This window comes from Nematolebias whitei, chromosome 20 (assembly GCF_014905685.2).
Source record: "Nematolebias whitei isolate Nwh7 chromosome 20, NemWhi1, whole genome shotgun sequence".
Taxonomy (NCBI): Eukaryota; Metazoa; Chordata; class Actinopteri; order Cyprinodontiformes; family Rivulidae; genus Nematolebias; species Nematolebias whitei.
Genome location: NC_056517.1, coordinates 30,511,959 through 30,529,712, shown reverse-complemented (window position 1 = coordinate 30,529,712; position 17,754 = coordinate 30,511,959). Strand labels below are relative to the sequence as shown.

The 17,754-nt window shown below is 41.1% G+C and overlaps 1 protein-coding gene across 1 annotated transcript in view; it reads right to left on the bottom strand.

The window, feature by feature from the left end:
* The window catches only part of prex2 (phosphatidylinositol-3,4,5-trisphosphate-dependent Rac exchange factor 2), a 145,740-nt gene that overhangs the window by 115,262 nt on the left and 12,724 nt on the right, over positions 1-17,754 (bottom strand). The window contains exons 2-3 of the mRNA XM_037693973.1: positions 3,634-3,705; positions 2,559-2,681 (exon numbers count right to left, since the gene is read on the bottom strand). Of these exons, the coding sequence (XP_037549901.1) occupies positions 2,559-2,681; positions 3,634-3,705 (195 nt within the window). The remainder of the gene's footprint in view (positions 1-2,558; positions 2,682-3,633; positions 3,706-17,754) is intronic.

The following is a 17,754-nucleotide window of genomic DNA, read 5'->3' as shown; positions in this document are numbered from 1 at the left end:
TTCTCATCCTCTGTCTTGTAGATATACGACCAGCAAACTTTCAGCTTAAGCTCATCAGGAGGCATCTATGCTTTGTTGTCTGAGCCCAGACCACACAACAAAGTCACTACAGACTTACAAAAATAGTTTGTGGTCCTCAGGCAAGTGCTGAGCCTCAGGACAGAAGGGTATTTTATCTACCACAACAGCAAGTTTACAAAAACACAACACTAGGATTAGCTGAACACTGTGCCAAAACTTTATATGAAACCTTAAGCTGACTGTTTTAAGGGCTTGGAAATGAGTGGAGTCAGCCAGAGCCAGAGTCTGGGCCACAGAGGAACTGCAAGTTTGAGCAGTCAGCTGTCCAGCTGGCATAACTTTTTTATGTTTCTGTTGCAAAGTTATTCAACGTTATTCATCTTTAAGTTTATCTGCATCAAGAAAACACTTGGAAAGTTTGAAAATGCTTCACAATAAGGGAGCCTAATTTGTTTGATCTCACTGCGCTCACACTTCTGCGCTTCTGACTGAATCATAGAAGTTTTCGGTTCTCAGCTTTGAAGTGTAGCCTGGTCTCTAGATCAAATTGTCTCGTCGTAAACCTACTGCAGCCGCGCCATCTGTACCCCGACATCATCTCTCTCCTTCACCTGCGTCCAACAGCAGAGAGACACTGAAGCTGCTGCGAGACCAACAGAAGGACGGGTAGATTTATAGCCCTTTAAAACCTATTACATGTCAGTACGCTTCGAGAATCTGCATCAAAGATATATATATATGAAGGTTGAGGTGAGTACATCAGAGCACATGTGCACTGTCTCATCATGCAATATCTAGAAAGATTAACGGACAGCATGTGGAGTGTCTCGTCATTTCAGGAGCAAAGCTAGGTTTTCAGATTACAGACAGCAGAGAGAGCGCATCGATGCAATAGTTCATATTTTATTGTGGGGTTTCAGAGGAAAGGTTATGAACAAGTATTGTCTTACCTGTTGTAGATGCTCTTTGGATGACCTCAGTGTGGACAGTTTATTTAGGATCTGACTGACAAACAAATAGCTAGGCTGAGCGTTCTAAAACATCCATTCATCCATCCATCCATCCATTTTCTTTACCCGCTTTTTCCATTTTGGGTCACGGGGGTCGCTGGTGCCCATGTCCAGCAATCACTGTGCGAGGGGCGGGGTACACCCTGGACGGGTCGCAAGTCCATCACAGGGCCCGTTCTAAAACAGCTCTAATCTAAAAAAAATTATTTTATTTTTTTGGTAAACTTTCACATTGCCGTGAGTTTTGCGTCACATTATTAGAATAAAAAAGGCATTAAATTAAAGCTAGGCGTGTCCTAGACTGCACCAGAAGGGCTACAGTTAGCTGCTGCTGTTTGAACTCATAAATAACTTTAGAATGAAAACAACCAGCGCATTATCAAACTGATAGGGAAAAATATATATAAATATTATCAAATTTATAAAAATAGCTGTAAAAATTTACAACTCGCTATTAGCATTTCAGCAGCTAGCTATAGCACTAGTTGTGCAGCTTAGGGTGCTTCTCAAAGGAATACTACTTCTAACTTTTAACTAGTCTTTTGCTACATTTAAATGTTAACTACCGGTAGTCTTTTGCTCTTTTAACTAGAGCTCTGCAACTTTAGCTATAAACTATTTTTTGCTCCTTTTAGCTAGCTTTTTGCTACTTTTGGATAGCCTTTTTCTTTATATAGCTAGCCTTGTGCTAGTTTTAGCTCTTAGATAGATTTTTGCTCCTTTTACCTATACTTTTATTTTGTTTACCTAGCCATTTGTTTCATTTAGCTAGGTTTTGATATTTTTACCTTTTAGCTAATACTTCGCTATATTTAGCTCTTAGCTCACGTTTGCTCTTTTTAGCTAACCTTTTGCTTCTTTTAGCTTTTATTTAGTGTTTTGCTTTTTAGCAAGTACTTTGCTTGTTTTAGCTAGCCTTTTGCTAACTTTAGCTTTTAGCTTGGCTATGCTAGTTTTAGCTTTTAATTGATCTTTTACTACTTTTGAATAGCTTTTCACTATTTCTAGCTTTTAGCTAGTCTTTTGATTCATTTACCTTTTAGCAAGTGTTTTCTTTAATCTGGCTAGTGTTCTTTTTCTTTCCGCTTCAGCTTTTCTTGATCGTTCCAGTGTCTTTCGGCACTCACTCCATATTTTCACAGAAAACACGTTTTCTCCAGTTTGTCTTGGTAATCTGCTGTGACTTTAAATAACAACATCTGGTCTACTTTACTGGAGAAAAAGCAGTTTAAGCAACAGACTTTCCACTAGCTTCAACTAGCAATAGCATATTTCTATGTTCAGCATCTTTCACTGCAGAAAAAACACGTCTTCAGTTCTGATCAGACAAACTCGCTGTCTAACCTCTTTCAACATTCATTTCTTATCAACATAAAAAGGAAGACATCTTTTTACTTTGCAAAACAAGTTGATTCCTTATTTTTTCAGGACATTTGGCAACTTTGCATGACTGAGCTCTGAGACAGCAAATCCAATCTAAAGGCACCGAGGTGGAGCTAAGCTAAAGACGATGACAAAACTACTCACAAAGTGCAAGAAGCAGCGCGCCACTTCATGGTGAGCGTGAGGCTCAGGCTGCAGTAGCTCCTCCACCATGGACAGGAAGTCTCTGTGAACGGCCAGAATCTCCTCGATGTTGGCGAATAAAGCCTGAGAGAAGAGGAAAAACCATGGCGCTGTCAACTTGAACAAAGCGTTTCACTTTTAACAATCTGTTTTCTCCTCTGTTCCAGTTTGAGTCTGTGGTGCTAGACAAATAAATGCCTGTGGCAACGAGATAAACGTGGCGGTTTTCTTTATAGGAAGCCCCTTTCGCCTGAGAAGTCTTTGATAATTGAATTTTAAACATAATTTAGGGTGCTCTAATGGAAAAGTTTTAAAAAAGTACATTTTTAGGAGCTGTTGGGGAAACGTTTAGCTCTTGTGTTGGGGTTGACTTCTGCCCTCGCGATGCTTTTGTGCTGATAATAAAAGGCAAATTTGGGCTCAATAAAGAATCTTGTGAAATAAAAAATCGAAGCGTGAAGAACAGAGGTTTTTCATTGGTGCTTCGGTGGTTAAAATAATCCTTAAAAATCTTGAGCAAACAGTAACAAATCACTTTGATCGCTGTGTTTCTGCTCTGCAAGACTGGAGCTTCACCACAGCATTGCAGCCAGAAGAACCCCCTCCACCCTCCGCTATCTCCAGCCCCCTCTCTGCACAGCATGTTCCCAAACAAAACATAACACGAGGGGACATGTTCCAAAACACGGACGTGCAGTAAATATCCTCTGAATGCGTGTTTACCTCCAAAAGTAAGCAAGTCTCAGAGACGGGCTCCCACTGTGACGGAGCATCCTTTATTATCCTGCAGCCGGAATCATTTATAAATAGATTATATTTGCAGCTGTTTCCTGCATCACCCACCGTTCACAACGCCACTATTTTAAGTTAAGAAAGCACCGCTAACAAGGATTCATTTAGCTTCCGATGTAATTTCCAACCTGTTCACACGCTACAAAATAAGGTTTGCGTGCAATGTCAGGGTAAAAGTCAATCACCTTGAATGCTTTTCCAGGTCTTAGTTGTACTGTAACATACCTCGCAGACCCCTCCTTACCTTTACAGTTTCCTCTGTGATGTTTTTGTCCATCCTGGTGGCTGCGTACTGGTTGAGGCGATGTAGAAACACCTGAAGCAGAGCACAAAAGAAAAGCAGCAGTTAACCCGACCGGCTCCAGGATTAAATTACTCTTTACAACTTGATCGCTCGGACCTTAAAAAGGCCAAAACAAAGATTTGAGGCTTTGTGTGCAGCTGCAATACTTTGCCGCCGCAGAAGATTGACGGCCATCACAATGGACATATGATAGTCTGGAAATACAATCCGTGAACTGTACGAAAATAAATCTAAAATTGCTGCGAATTGTATTTCAAAGGTAGCATTAGGCGTCTGAAGAGGCCAATAATGTGTGAACTGAGACGGACTGAAAGTATTCCTACTTTCTGACATCTTTAAGGACTCAGAATCCCAGGTTGCTTCGCTGCACAAACCAATTATAGCTTCAGATTTATTTTATAAGAGCAGAAAATTAGAAAGGTGCAGGTTAAATTATTCTTAAAATTTGACTTATAAGAGGTGACCGTTTCTGAAGTCCGTCTGCGAGAGTGTTTATAAAAGATGGAGGGCAAAGACAGCAGGTCATCCATTGGTGTTTATGCGAGGAGAAGCTTGGAGCGCCATCACCACTTACGTCTATGTCTGAACCTCCAAGGAGGCTGTGATGAATTTAAAAGAAAATAAATTATCTGATGCAGTTTACACAAGAAGTTCAACCATAGTGTAGTTAAAAAAAAAAGGATCTGCATGGGATCTAACAACAAATCCCTTTTAATATTTCTCAAGCTTGAACAAGAAGCATCTGTTAAAAAAAAAAAAACTATCGGTAGATAAAAGTCACAAAAATGACTCTCACAGATGTCAATGTTTACCCATTTTCCATCACTTGTGCTATTTTTTGATCAAGAAATTGTCTATTTATGCTCAGATTAGTTCAGTAAAAATTGCAGAAGGGATTTTTTTTAAAAATAATCTAAATTGAACATTATTTTTAAATAAACTTCATAATATTGTCTGCTTCATTAGAGCTCAAGTGTTATGGAAATGGAAAGGCAGCTGATACTTACAATCCAGCCCGAGAAACTTCAGGCAGGACTATAATCATATTTCAAATAACAGTCAGAATTAAACTCCTCTTTCCCTAAACTGAGGTTTATTAAAAGCTATCTACAACAGGTAAGATATTAATTATTCATTGTCTTTCAATACCTTTTTTCCAAAGATCTGAACTACCCATTTAACCTACTTGCTAGAATGTGGAATTTATATATATATATATATATAAATCAGCATTATTCAGCTAAATAAAGCTAAATTCATGAAAACAGGAAGAAAAAAAAAATTGTCAGAAAATGATTATTTTCCATGAACAAGCAGAAAGTGACATCATTGTCATGACAGCATGGAGTTTTTGCACAAAGGCTGTCAAAACGAATTAACCCTTATCAAAGGCCTGTCACAGATCACACAAAGCCGACGCAACGTGACAGACAGCACAACAAGCACAATACAACAGATTCTGACAATCCACCAACACAAATCCTCATTTTAAGAAACTCAAACAGCGACAGCATCTCTGGAAAACACGACAGACATTAAACAAGATGATTGTCTGTTTTAGCAGTTAACTTTAACCAAAGACATCTCTTTACTGCCCCGCTGAGGACTTTAATTCCATCTGTCGCATCCCAGCAGGCAGCCTGACACAATATGTCCAAAAATCGGCATGTAAACAGGTTGCTTTAACGAGCAGACAAGCTCCTCTCTGCATCCAAAGGGGCAGACGAAGACTGAGCTTACTGAAAAAGTTTCACTTGATTAATGGCGAGCAGATGGTGAAGATAAAAATTGAAATTTTGGGCTAATTGCAGAACCAACTTTATGTTGACATTTGTATGAATACCAAGTTGGCGTTTTAAAAAAAAAAAAAAAGGCTGAAATCATCTTAATCGCATTGTATTGATGTTGAGCGGCACTTCAAAAGGAGCTGCACGAATGAAAGAATAAATTTAGGTTTGTGGTTGGAAAAAGCAGCACACAGATAATCAGACTCTTTGTTGTTGGGTGACTCCAGGCTGATTACAATTCTGTAGCTGCTTGCCTCGCAACTCTGCCACTCATTAGCATTAGCATGTGATTAGCAAGTCTAATACATGCAAGAGCTGAGCAGAAACTCACAAAACCTGATAGGGTTTAAAGTAATCTGAGCAAAACCTACTCTAATCTCTACCAAAACAGAGTTGAGTGTAATCTGATTAAAACTTGGCCCTTTCAGTTTCAACACTAAGACATCTGTTCAACAGAAATGCACTAATTATACTTTATAACGGAAGTCACGGCTGGAAAATATTAGAACCACACTGCAAATATGTATCTGAGCTCAACGTGACTTTATCGTGTTCGAGATTTTTGTTTCTGCCAGCGCTGCAGAATGATACAGTTGATTTTCAAACGTCTGAATCTATTGTACCTGGCGATCGTGTCATCCAAATCCATCTTTGTACTTTGGGTGCTGGCAAAGCGCATCCAGGATTTGTCTTTTGATTGCAACACGGAGGAGAGAATTGTGTGGATTACAGATTTCCGTGAAAAACATTGTTCTGTTTAAGATGACAAATGCAGATCGGAAGTTATGTTTACATGAATTTCAAAACAAACGCAACCAAAACGTAATTCAGGCTTTTTAACAGTGGTTCTAGAGAAAATGTATTAATGAATAGCTTACCTGTTTCAGATAGCTCTTAGAACAACCTCAGTTTTGAGGAATAGTCTAAATCTAACCAAAATGACGAGCTAATGGTTAGTGGCCATCTTGAAACGAGTCTGACCTTATCATTTTCTAAGCGGTTTATAAAAACAGTATGGTATAAACCCTTGCATCATCTTTTTTTTTGCATGACAGTTATTTACTTAAAATTGTAGTTTGATGCACGTTCAAATAGTAATGTTGATCCCCAAAATTACCAGGGGTTACATTCTTAGAGCGTCTGCAAATTGTGAAAAACTGCACATTTTGGACGATGCAACCCGCTCTAAGGAGCAGGAAGTCCACTAGCTGCAGCACTGATACCGGAACCGGGTCAACCAATTACATCTCTGTGAAGCACAAAACAGATGAAGATGAAAAAGTTTGTATTTCCTCACCAGTAGCTTAAGCTTGTCTATTTGCTTGTCTACAGTAATACATGCATTCATAACATCCATGCTTGATAACTGCAATGCACTTCTTTTTGGAATCAGTCAGACCTCTATTGCACATTTGCTGCAACGCTATTTTTAACTGGTATAGGCAAAAGAGAGCACATTGCTCCAGTTTTGGCCTCCCTGCACTAGCTCCTGGTTCACGTTTGAATTCATTTAAAAATCCTTCTGTATGTTTGTAAATCTCAGAACAGCTCTGACCCCTCCTATCTCGCTGATCTGCTGCAGCCATATGTCCCACAGTGCTCTCTGAGGTCAGCAGACCAGATGCTTTTATTGGTTCCAAGCTATCAATATAAGCTCAGAGGTGACAGAGCTTTCTCTGTTCCAAGTCCAAAACTATGGAACGAGTTACCAATGCATGTCAGGCTCTATCTCACCGTTTTTAACTGTTATTTAAAGACACACTTTAATTCCCTGGCTTTTGACACTGTGTGAGTTGATTTTAATTCTATAATGTTACTCATTTAGTTCTTATCTTTACCTATTTGGATGTATGTATTTTATCCTATATCCTTTGATTGTTTTGTTTTTGTTGTACAGCACTTTGGTTGGCCTTGTTGCTGTTTTAAGTGCTTTATAAATAAAGTGGTATGGTATTTTGTGGCTCAGTGTGTGCACATTGGAAAGAAATATTCCAAGAGGCAATGGGCACAGAGCGAGCTGACAGTCGATGAAGCAACCATGCAGTATGATCCTACTTAGACTAGACATTAGCACATCTAATCAGTAGGGATGCACGATATTGGATTTTTGGCCGATATCCGATATGCCGATATGTTCAAACTTATTTAGCTGATAACCGATACCGATATTTTTTATATACTTTCCTTTGTCAGAACATGGCCCTCTTATTTTGGCTTATTTGCTAAACAAAAAAAGTGTAACAGCTGTAAGAGTTGGTGACATATACTCGGTAACAGCCATATGATATGCATAGCACTTATATTAAATGACAAGTGTTAAATGTTATTTATTAACATTAGTCACCTGCGATGCTGTCTCACTTGTGGAGGCTTGTTCCAGGTTCCTAGCTGCAGTGTGGGATCCTCTGCACTCCTGTGCATGAAGGACAGCCTTTTTAAGTTCAAAGTTTCTGTCTATCCATTGTGCCGTAAGACTAATCATGCTAACGGGGCTAACACGGCATCCAAATGTTTGTGGTAAAACTCACCCAAGTGCTATCGGTTATTAGCTTCTCAATGACATCGGAAATGACGGCTTGTAACTCGGGTAAGGCTACGTCGAAAAAATATCTCTGACTGGGGGCGATGTAGCGAGGCTCAACATAGTCCAAAAATCTTCGGAATCCGACATCCTCAACGAAAAAAACCTTCCACACCGCTGACATTTTGACTTCTTCCTCTCCGCCGTGATTAGATCAGGTAGGCGCATGTGACATCAACACGTTGTGCTGGCGCTGCAGGCATCCTTGTCACTGGGTTGTCATACAAAAACAGCGTCTTCTATATTGGTGAGTTATTCTGATGGAATGGCCGATGTCCGATATTTAACTTTAACGCTAATATCGGCCGACACCCGATACCGTGCCGATAATATCGTGCATCCCTACTAATCAGTCTAATCCAGTTAGAATTCAATGGTTTCCACAAACTAAGGAGACTCAAAGAGCTATCTACAGCAGGTAAGATAATAATTGTTCATAAATGTCATTGTTTCTTTAAAAGGTTTAGCTGAAGAAGTGTTGGGGACTAAAGTGTGGGCTCTTATTCAGGCATAAGGGAAGTTTTATTTCCTAAAATAGAGATTTTTTATTTTTTTTACCATCTATAGTTGTTGTTTTTGTTGTTACAACAGATAAGCTGAACTCCAGAGGGAAATGTTTTGCTCCCTAGATATTCTTCTTAGCAGGGATCCATCACATAACAACAACAAATAGATCTCAACGCATTTTAAAGCTAAACTAGAGCTGTTTGAGATTTACCGAGTCACATTTCATAAATCCAGAAAAATCTGCTAAAAAGTTCATGTTTAACAGATGTGTTTAATAAGAGACGTGACATTTGTCAGCAATTCAAGTGGGTGTAACAAAGCTTTAAAAAAAGACTATAAAACTACGTAATAATGTTTTTCCCTATACATAGTTCTTTTTAACGGACAATTCAAGGAACATTCTCATTTATACAAAGACATCTCTCTCCCTTTTCCACACAATAAACACATGCAAGCATATTGTACTCATATCTGTTTATCCAACTGTATTAAAAGCTTCCCCCCCCCCCATTACAGATCAAGCAGCAAAACAACAAGGACAACAAGAATTAAAAAAAGTCTCTCAGAGAGTCATTTTGTTCCCTGAGGCCCAGGTATAATCACCTGGACTGTCACTATGATAGCTGAAAAGAGGGTTGCACATTAAAAGCCCATTAAAGTTTTTATTATTCCAAACAACAGATGGGTGTGATGAATAGATTAGTGCAATAACTGCATATAGCTCAAGGTGCCATTAATCAGCATCGGCCCACACAACGTGGGCTACAAAGACGTGGACGTCGGAACCGGTGCTGTGCTGCTTCATGCAGATGTGCTCCTTTTTATCGATAACTATAAGTTTGCAGAAAGTTCAAGTCGAGCAGCTGAAAATACACCCAGTGTAAGTTAGATAAAAACCAAACAGGTGATCCAAGGTTCATCGTTCAGGACACTTTGTGAATGGATATTATGCAACGCTGCACTTCTGGTAAGATACAATCAACGGAAGACTGTCCCCTCCCCCTGAAAATGTTTATCTCGTAGTCAACGAAACACGTGAATCACAGCGAAAGAGTCTGACCAATTCACAGGCCGCTTACTTCCTCAAATGGGTAAATCAGCCGTGACATCACAGGAGGACAATGATGGACATTCTTGCACTGCAAAATAAATTGTTTACAGTCTTTTCTAAGCAAGCCACAGCTTGGCTGGTGTCACTGAGAGGCCACAGTCATTGTGAAGTGAAGCACATCAGTGGTAGGAACATGCAGTGATGGGATGAAAGGAGCTGAACTCATCAATGAGAATCTCAGCTACAACCACACCAACATTTAGGTAAATATCTGGAAATTTGACTGAGAAAAGTCATGTTTTGTGGGGGTTTTTTGTTAGTTGGCTGTAGCAACCATCATGAAATAGGTTACAAACACTGTATGTTCACGACTTATTCATCGCTTCATAAATATTTACAACAACATACGTCAAAAAAAGCATTTATTGGGGGCATAACGTAGAAAATAAAATGTGACAAGGATCTTTGAAAGCTGGAGACACAGACAATAGTTTCCACTGAAATGAGTCACCAACCTAGTTTTCTCATTAACACACCAATGGTTCGAGCATCTGTGTGTGTTTTACTATTTACAGTATTATTCCCCAAGACTGCAGAGTAAACCACTGTGATAAGAGACGGCAGGTAACAGGTGAGCGAGCAGTTCAGGCCCCTCAGGTAATGAGCTCTCAAAGCCCCTGAGCCGAGTCACTGAAACGAGACCGCAGAGATGGAAAAGACAAAAGGAAGAAGGACTAAAGAGAGGAGAGCAGCTTCAGCATCACAGTGTTAAATCTCCTGCACAATCTCCTGAACATGCATCAGAATCCTGCTGCAGAAACATTCAGCTCACACAGACCAGAGACAGAGAGGACAGAGAGGACAGAGAGGACACAGGGACACGTCCAGAAGAAGAAAAGGCTCTTTGTATTGATTACCTTTTCTAAGGCAGGCCTCTGCTGGATTCAGCTGGCCCTAATGACACCAACAAGTGTCGTCCTGGGCTTCCTGTCTAATTTGTCCTCTGACTAGTTTCCCCAAAATGCTCCTTTATTCTTCAGTGGGGAAATATACAGAAAATATATTAAGAAATGCAAAAGGGAAATAACTATCCAGCCACTGAGGCTGAATCAAGGATCCCTGTGTTTCCCCGGTATATTTCCTGTATTAGTTTCTGCTCCTCAATTTGACTCCGCCCACCTACACCTGTTCCCTGTTGGCATTAAACCAGCTGTTTCCATTCACCTCATCAGCCCCAGTACATTTATTCCCTCAGTACTCACTCATTTGCAGGCTGGCATTGTGCATTACATGCCCAGTCAGGTCCTCCGATACGTCTCCTTGAGTTTTTGTTACCATAGTTTCTGTCGTAAATGTTGCACCGCCCTATAAGTCGCATCAGTCAAAGTCCATAAATATGTTGCTTCGCTGTATACGTCGCATCTATTATGCGTCAGCGCTGACAACACGGAAATGTGGGACGGTGTTGTGCCAAAAATTGATTGGCTGCCAAATGGTGGCCGTGCGAGCATGCACGGGAGGACTTTAACAAGAATTTAACAAAATTAACTTTAAAACAATTGTTTGTTTGCTCGAAATTATAGCAGGGGTGTGTCTCAGTCTAACTTTTCCTTAATAAATACACTGACGGTCAAATCAGCTGCATTTTCAAAAGCCGATACGCAAAAACATGAACGCGCAGAGGGTGACTCGCTGTGCATTTCTTCGAAAATTAACACAATAACCACCTAAAAACAATTATTTGTTAGCTTGACTTTACAGTAAAGGTGTGTCTCAGTTGAACTTTTACTTAATAAATGCATTTCAATCGTCAAATTAGCTGCATTTCACTGAGGCGGTGCAGCGAAATGAAGCTGATTTGACTGTTGCTCCAGGCAGACGACGGTGACTACTATGGCAAACCGATTGTGTCATTAATAGCCACGTTTACCTATTACATGATACAACAGCATGCCATACTACTCAACTGCCATGGTTGTGTTCAATTATTTCAGTCAGAATGAATGGAAATGGTCATATCTCAGCCAAAATTTGGTTTATAAATATGGGAGAAAATCCATAAACGTCGCTTCAATGTATATGTCGCAGGGCATGCAAATTATGCAAAAAAACTGACTTATAGGCTGAAAAATACGGTAGTTTGATTGCTGCCATGCAAGTTTTTTGTTTCGTCTGTTACTAAATGTTTTAAGTTTTATCTGCATTCCCCATGTTTAGTCTGCATTCTTAGGTCCAAATCATAAAAAGCTGACATTCAACTCATCGCTAACGATCGGTTGGTGCATAAAGTATGTGTTGTGAATGACTCTCAGCTACAATCACACTAAATTTTTTGCTCAATAGCTTAAAAACCGATTGAGTTTCAGCTCTTTGGGGGCTTTGCTGTGGTAGCCATCTTGAAATAGACTGACACAATGCTAATCAGTGTGTGCATGATCCAGTGATTACTTGTTGAAAGTTTCATTGTAATATGTTCAGTAGCACTGTCACAATAACAAATTTTGCTGGGCAATTAATTGTCTCGGAAATTATTGCAATAAACGATACTATTGTTTGAAATTTGACAATAATTAGTCATTGTCAAATTTAAGAAGAAATGTTGGTTAATTTTTGTGTTTAGTACCTTTTTTTGACCACTGAATGGAAGTATAATACTGTTTGAACTGAAGGATGGATAGTGAGGGAGCAAGCAGTGTGTCACTTTAAGATAAATTGGAGGGAGACCCCTTGACCTGACATGGGCTGTCTCTCGTTCCTGTTTTTCGGTTCTCAAAATGGCAAATGCTCTGTGAGGTTTGAGCTCTTTAGCATAGCATTTGCCACTGACAAGACAGAGGTTTTTTCCCCGAGGTCGGCCTGTTAGCTTAGCTCGTAGCTTAGCTTCTCAGCTTAGCTGCTTTTAACGATCCAAAAACGCAATTTTGGATCGTTAAAACAGATTTTAAAGAGAAAAGGAGGGGTCAGTGAAGAGCACCGGAGTTGAGCTTTTTGTCATCCAGTGTCTTCAGTAGAACGAGAGACACGAAGAAACGATAAAGCCGATAAATAAAAATGAGGTCGATAATTTTGTTTATCATGTGATTAATTGATTTATTGTTTATTGTGACAGGCCTAACATTCAGTGATATTTGTAATATTCTGCTACAAATATCTTAACACAGGCACAAACAAAAATGTTATTTTTCTGCCTTTGCCTATGGCGGCAGGGGGTAAAGACGTGATTTGTGTGAGAAATGTAGGTAAATATCTATTTTACAAATAACTTCAGATCATATAAGATTCTCAAAGACTTGATTATTATAGTTCAGAAGCATTATATGGTGTTGTTCTCTTACCAGATAAAAGCAACTACAACTAAGTAGTTTATCTGGAAAATGTCTGTATCCAAATGAAATTTTCAGGATGAGTCCAGTCAATTTGATCCATCATGCAACTCTAAGAGGAAGAAATCTTCCACATTATTCGAAGAGCCTTTTAGGATTATGAAACTGGATGTGATGTTGGGGGAAACAGCCTCTAGTAGATGAGAGGTGGTCTTTAGGGACCAAGCATCCAATCTCAGTGTGCAACCAAGCAAACCGTCGCCCACTGATTTGCTGGAGATTCCCAACAGAGCCTCACACCAGCATGATGTATTGATCTCCAGAACGACTGAGCAGAATTTTCCAGTCTCCTAATCTGTGGCACTCCCAGCCATGATAGCCACATACCCAGATTGTTCATTTAATTTAAGGCTGCAAAAGGGTCTCTTGCCATCCATTTCAGCAGGCCTGGTAAGGCCAAATGAAACCAGCAAAGCCAGAACCAGAGACTGTCAGTGGAGGACTAAACAACCATCCAAACGTTTCTACTTCTCGACTCCCAGTTTTTGAACGTGCCAAGAGTAGGGTCACCCATACAAACAAATACCCTCTGACATGGTGGCTGAAGCAGGGAACAATGTGATGCAAAATCCAACTTATGTGATTCATGGGTCAGAGTTAGATGGTTTAACCAACCTAAGCCTAAAGGAGTGAAAAGGCAGTCAAAGTCCAAAAAAAAGTTGATCTTTAAAAACTTAGAAAGCCTGAAGAACTATTCATCAAGACTGCTGTTTTACAAAAAGAAAGGTTTGGGTCTTTGGAAGCAAAATGTAACATTTTCTAAAGAGAGAGAAACATATTTATCCCTGAGTATCTCCAGTAAACCTCATTCATCGGCTTCATTAGATCATTGAGAGTGAAGTGGAATGCCCCATCATGTCTGCAGCAGCTGAACATGTAAGACATGAAGAATGAAGATGAACGAGTGGTATTTTAATATTGAAGCAAGCATGCACTTGTGGACGAGCACAAAAAATAATCGCAGACTTGTTCAAGTCATAGAATTTGTGAGGAAGTTCGTTACAGAAAACACGGTTTCCCTTATTTTGGTAACAGATTACCATTCCTTAACATTATCATCCAAAATGTTGGCTTTGTTCAAGGTGCAATTGCTGCACTGCAGATACTGCAGACACAACAAAACCAAACACAGTCCATGGTGAGGGTGACGCCCTCACGCCTCACCAACATCCTGACAAGTGTCTGCTGCAGCTCCTCCGTGTGCTGGCACCGGGCAGAGGCCAACTCAAAGGCTTGTTTTATCCTCTGGGCAGTAAAACAACAGCACTTCACCCTCCGGAGCTAAAAGCACTCAGCAGGTTCAGCAAAGGGCACTATCGAAAAACGCAGCGACGCTTAACGTCACATGTGTCAAACTCAAGGCCTGAGGGCCAAATATGGCCCTTGTTAATATCTAATGCCCCTTTTCCACCACTCCTACTCAGCCCTGCTCAGATCAGCTCTTTACGCCGCACTTCAGGACCAGTTCTGGAGGCGTGTCCAGAATCCAAAATCCTGCTAATGAACTTTTAATGATTTAGTTCATCATCAAGAGTGAGAGTTCTGCAATGAGTTAAACTCAAAGCAGTCTGCTCCTCAAATAATGTTAAATAATTATTTTTAAATATGAACTTATTTTATATATGAATATTTCTGTTCAGTGTCCTGAGATGACTTCTCTTGCGACTTGGTGTTATATAAATAAACTGAATTTAATTAAATCTGATGAATCAGATTCTAGAAAAATATCCATATTTAAAGTTCTATATTTTTCTTAATCATTTGATGTATTTGCACTCGTGTCGACTTTTATTGTTCAATTTAGACATGTGGTTTTGTTTCTTGTATACAGATTATTTTTAGCTTTGATTTAAAGTTTAGTTTTGATTTAAAGCTTTAATTTAAAGTGCAATTCTTGTTTTGTGCTTTGTACATATGTGTGTTAGAATCAAGTTGAACTGTGTCTCTTCTTTAAACATATTTGAGGGTAATATTCCTGAGAGATCCAATAATTTTGTCTTTTTATGATTTTTCAGCTGAGATAACTTTAATTAACAGATTATTTAATAAAGTCAAAGTGAAAACAGGATTTCATGATAAAGCTGGCACCGTTTATTTATTTTTATTCTTCACATAAAATGTAAAAAAAAATAAAAGTTTCCACCCTCCGTTCTGGACTCCTGGTCCTCCTGCCTGCCAGGGCTCAGGGTCCGGCCTCGCGTGCTTCAACGGCTCGGCAGCTCGTATGATCCTCCGCGGTGACTCCGCTTGCTCGAATTTTGTCGTCGGTCACCAAACGCAAAAAACGCCTGGACTTCAGCATTAAACACGGTGTTGTCATTACTGTTTTTAAAAATAGACCCAGCCGCTGCTCCGCGTTCCGAGAAATTGCAAATGGAGGATCGGTGAAAAGTTTGTGAGATCCAGTGACTCCTCCCCCTGACCAATCAGAGTCCTGCATTCACGTTTCGGTCCAAAGACTCAGCTCCAACGGTCCCACCAGAGAAGCAGGGACGAAAAGAGGTCCTGAATCAGCCTCGAATCAGCTAAAAATACGAGCTTAAGTATTGGTGCAAAAGGGTTCTTTCTGTGGCAGGCTGTGCAGAGTTGGGGCTTATTAGGAGCAGTGCAAATAAGCCATAAGTCACGTGTCAAACTCAAGGCCCGTGGGCCAAATCTGGCCCTTGTTAACATCTAAGCTGGCCCCCATGATTATATTTTCAAAGTAAAAAACTTTTTCCACTTTTAATTTTGCTTTAAAACTGAGCATACTTTATTTAGTGCAGACTATGACAGTTGGCCAACTTTGAAGCCAAGAAAAGTTAGTTTGAATTTGTCCGTAATCTTTGATTTTGATGCCGTAAAATTGTCAGAGAACGTCAAATGAGACAGATGAAACTCTTACGAAGGAACCTGCAGCCAAGAAAAGATGTCCGGTATCTGATGGCGTTAATGTATTTACTAAAATTGGCCCTTGGTTAATATAAGTTATTAAGTTAAAAGTTTTTAATTTTGGCCCCCTTTTGTTAGGATTTGTGGTCGAAGCGAACCCAGAGTGCAGAACAGGGACTCAACTCGGCAGATATACAAAAATAAGTCTTTAATGATAAATGAAAGTACAAAATAAATAAGCTGACGGGGCAGCAAAACTTACATAAACAAGGAGGGAGGCACGGGGAACTCAGGAGACACGGGGAACTCGAGGAACCAGGAAGAAAAGGAGAGACTCAGGAGACTCAAGAAAGCGTACCCAACGAAGAACGACCCGACAAAGGACAAGACAGAATAGAGTGACTTAAATACAAGGAGAAGACGAGACATGATAGCAAACAGCTGGGACGAGACATAGGTGGCAACAATGGAAACTAATGAGGAGCACGAGGGAAACAGACACACCGGGCCACAGAAAACTAACATCCTTACAGTACCCCCCCCCCCAAAGACGCCTCCAGGCGTCCCCAAACCCCCCCCCCTCACGAAGGACTAGGGTGGGTGGAGGGTGGCACTGCAAGGGTGGAGGGCCCGAGGAAAACACGAGGACCAGAGAAAAAAACACAAGGGACCAGAGAAAATACACGAGGGATCACAAAGAACGAGACACGAGGAGCCAAGGAGAAAAAGGACACGAGGAGCCAAGGAGAAAAAGGACACGAGGAGCCAAGAGAAGGGACACGAGGAACCAGAAAAGGGACATGAGGAGCCACAGAGAGCGAGGACACGAGGAGCCAGAAAACGAGGAGAAAAAGGACACGAGGAGCCAGAAAACGAGGACACAAGGAGAAAAAGGACACGAGGAACCACAGAGAAGGGACACGAGGAACCAGAAAAGGGACATGAGGAGCCACAGAGAGCGAGGACACGAGGAGCCAGAAAACGAGGAGAAAAAGGACACGAGGAGCCAGACAACAAGACACGAGGAAAAAAAAACAAGACACGAGGAGCCAAGGACACGAGGAGCAAAAGGACACGAGGAGCCAAGGAGAAAAACAAAACACTAGGAGCCAGAGGAAAAACAAAACACTAGGGGCCAGAGGAAAAACAAAACACTAGGAGCCAGAGAAAAACAAAACACTAGGAGCTAGAGAAAAACACTAGGAGCCAGAGAAAAACACTAGGAGCCAGAGAAAAACAAAACACTAGGAGCCAGAGAACAACAAAACACTAGGAGCCAGAGAAAACAAAAACACGAGGAGCCAGAGAGAACAAGGAGACACGAGGGATCACAAGGAATATGGACGGTCAAGGGACCGTCCCTAAGAGACACTGTTCCGGCGGGCGGCCGGGAGGCTGTCCATCAGACCGGGCCAGGTCAGGGGGGCGGCCGGGAGGCCGTCCAAAACACAGGGCCCAAGGGAACACTGCTTGCGGCGTGGAAGCCTGGAGAGCTGCAGCGGACGGCGTGGAAGCCTGGAGAGCTGCAGCGGACGGCGTGGAAGCCTGGAGAGCTGCAGCAGACGGCGTGGGAGCCTGGAGGGCTGCAGCAGGAGACGAGGGAACCTTGGAAACTGCAGCAGGAGACGAGGGAACCTTAGAAACTGCAGCAGGAGACGAGGGTAACTTGGAAACTGCAGCAGGAGACGAGGGAACCTTGGAAACTGCAGCAGGAGACGAGGGAACCTTGGAAACTGCAGCAGGAGACGAGGGAACCTTGGAAACTGCAGCAGGAGACGAGGGAACCTTGGAAACTGCAGCAGGCGACGAGGGAACCTTGGAAACTGCAGCAGGCGACGAGGGAACCTGGGAGACTGCAGCAGGAGACGAGGGAACCTGGGA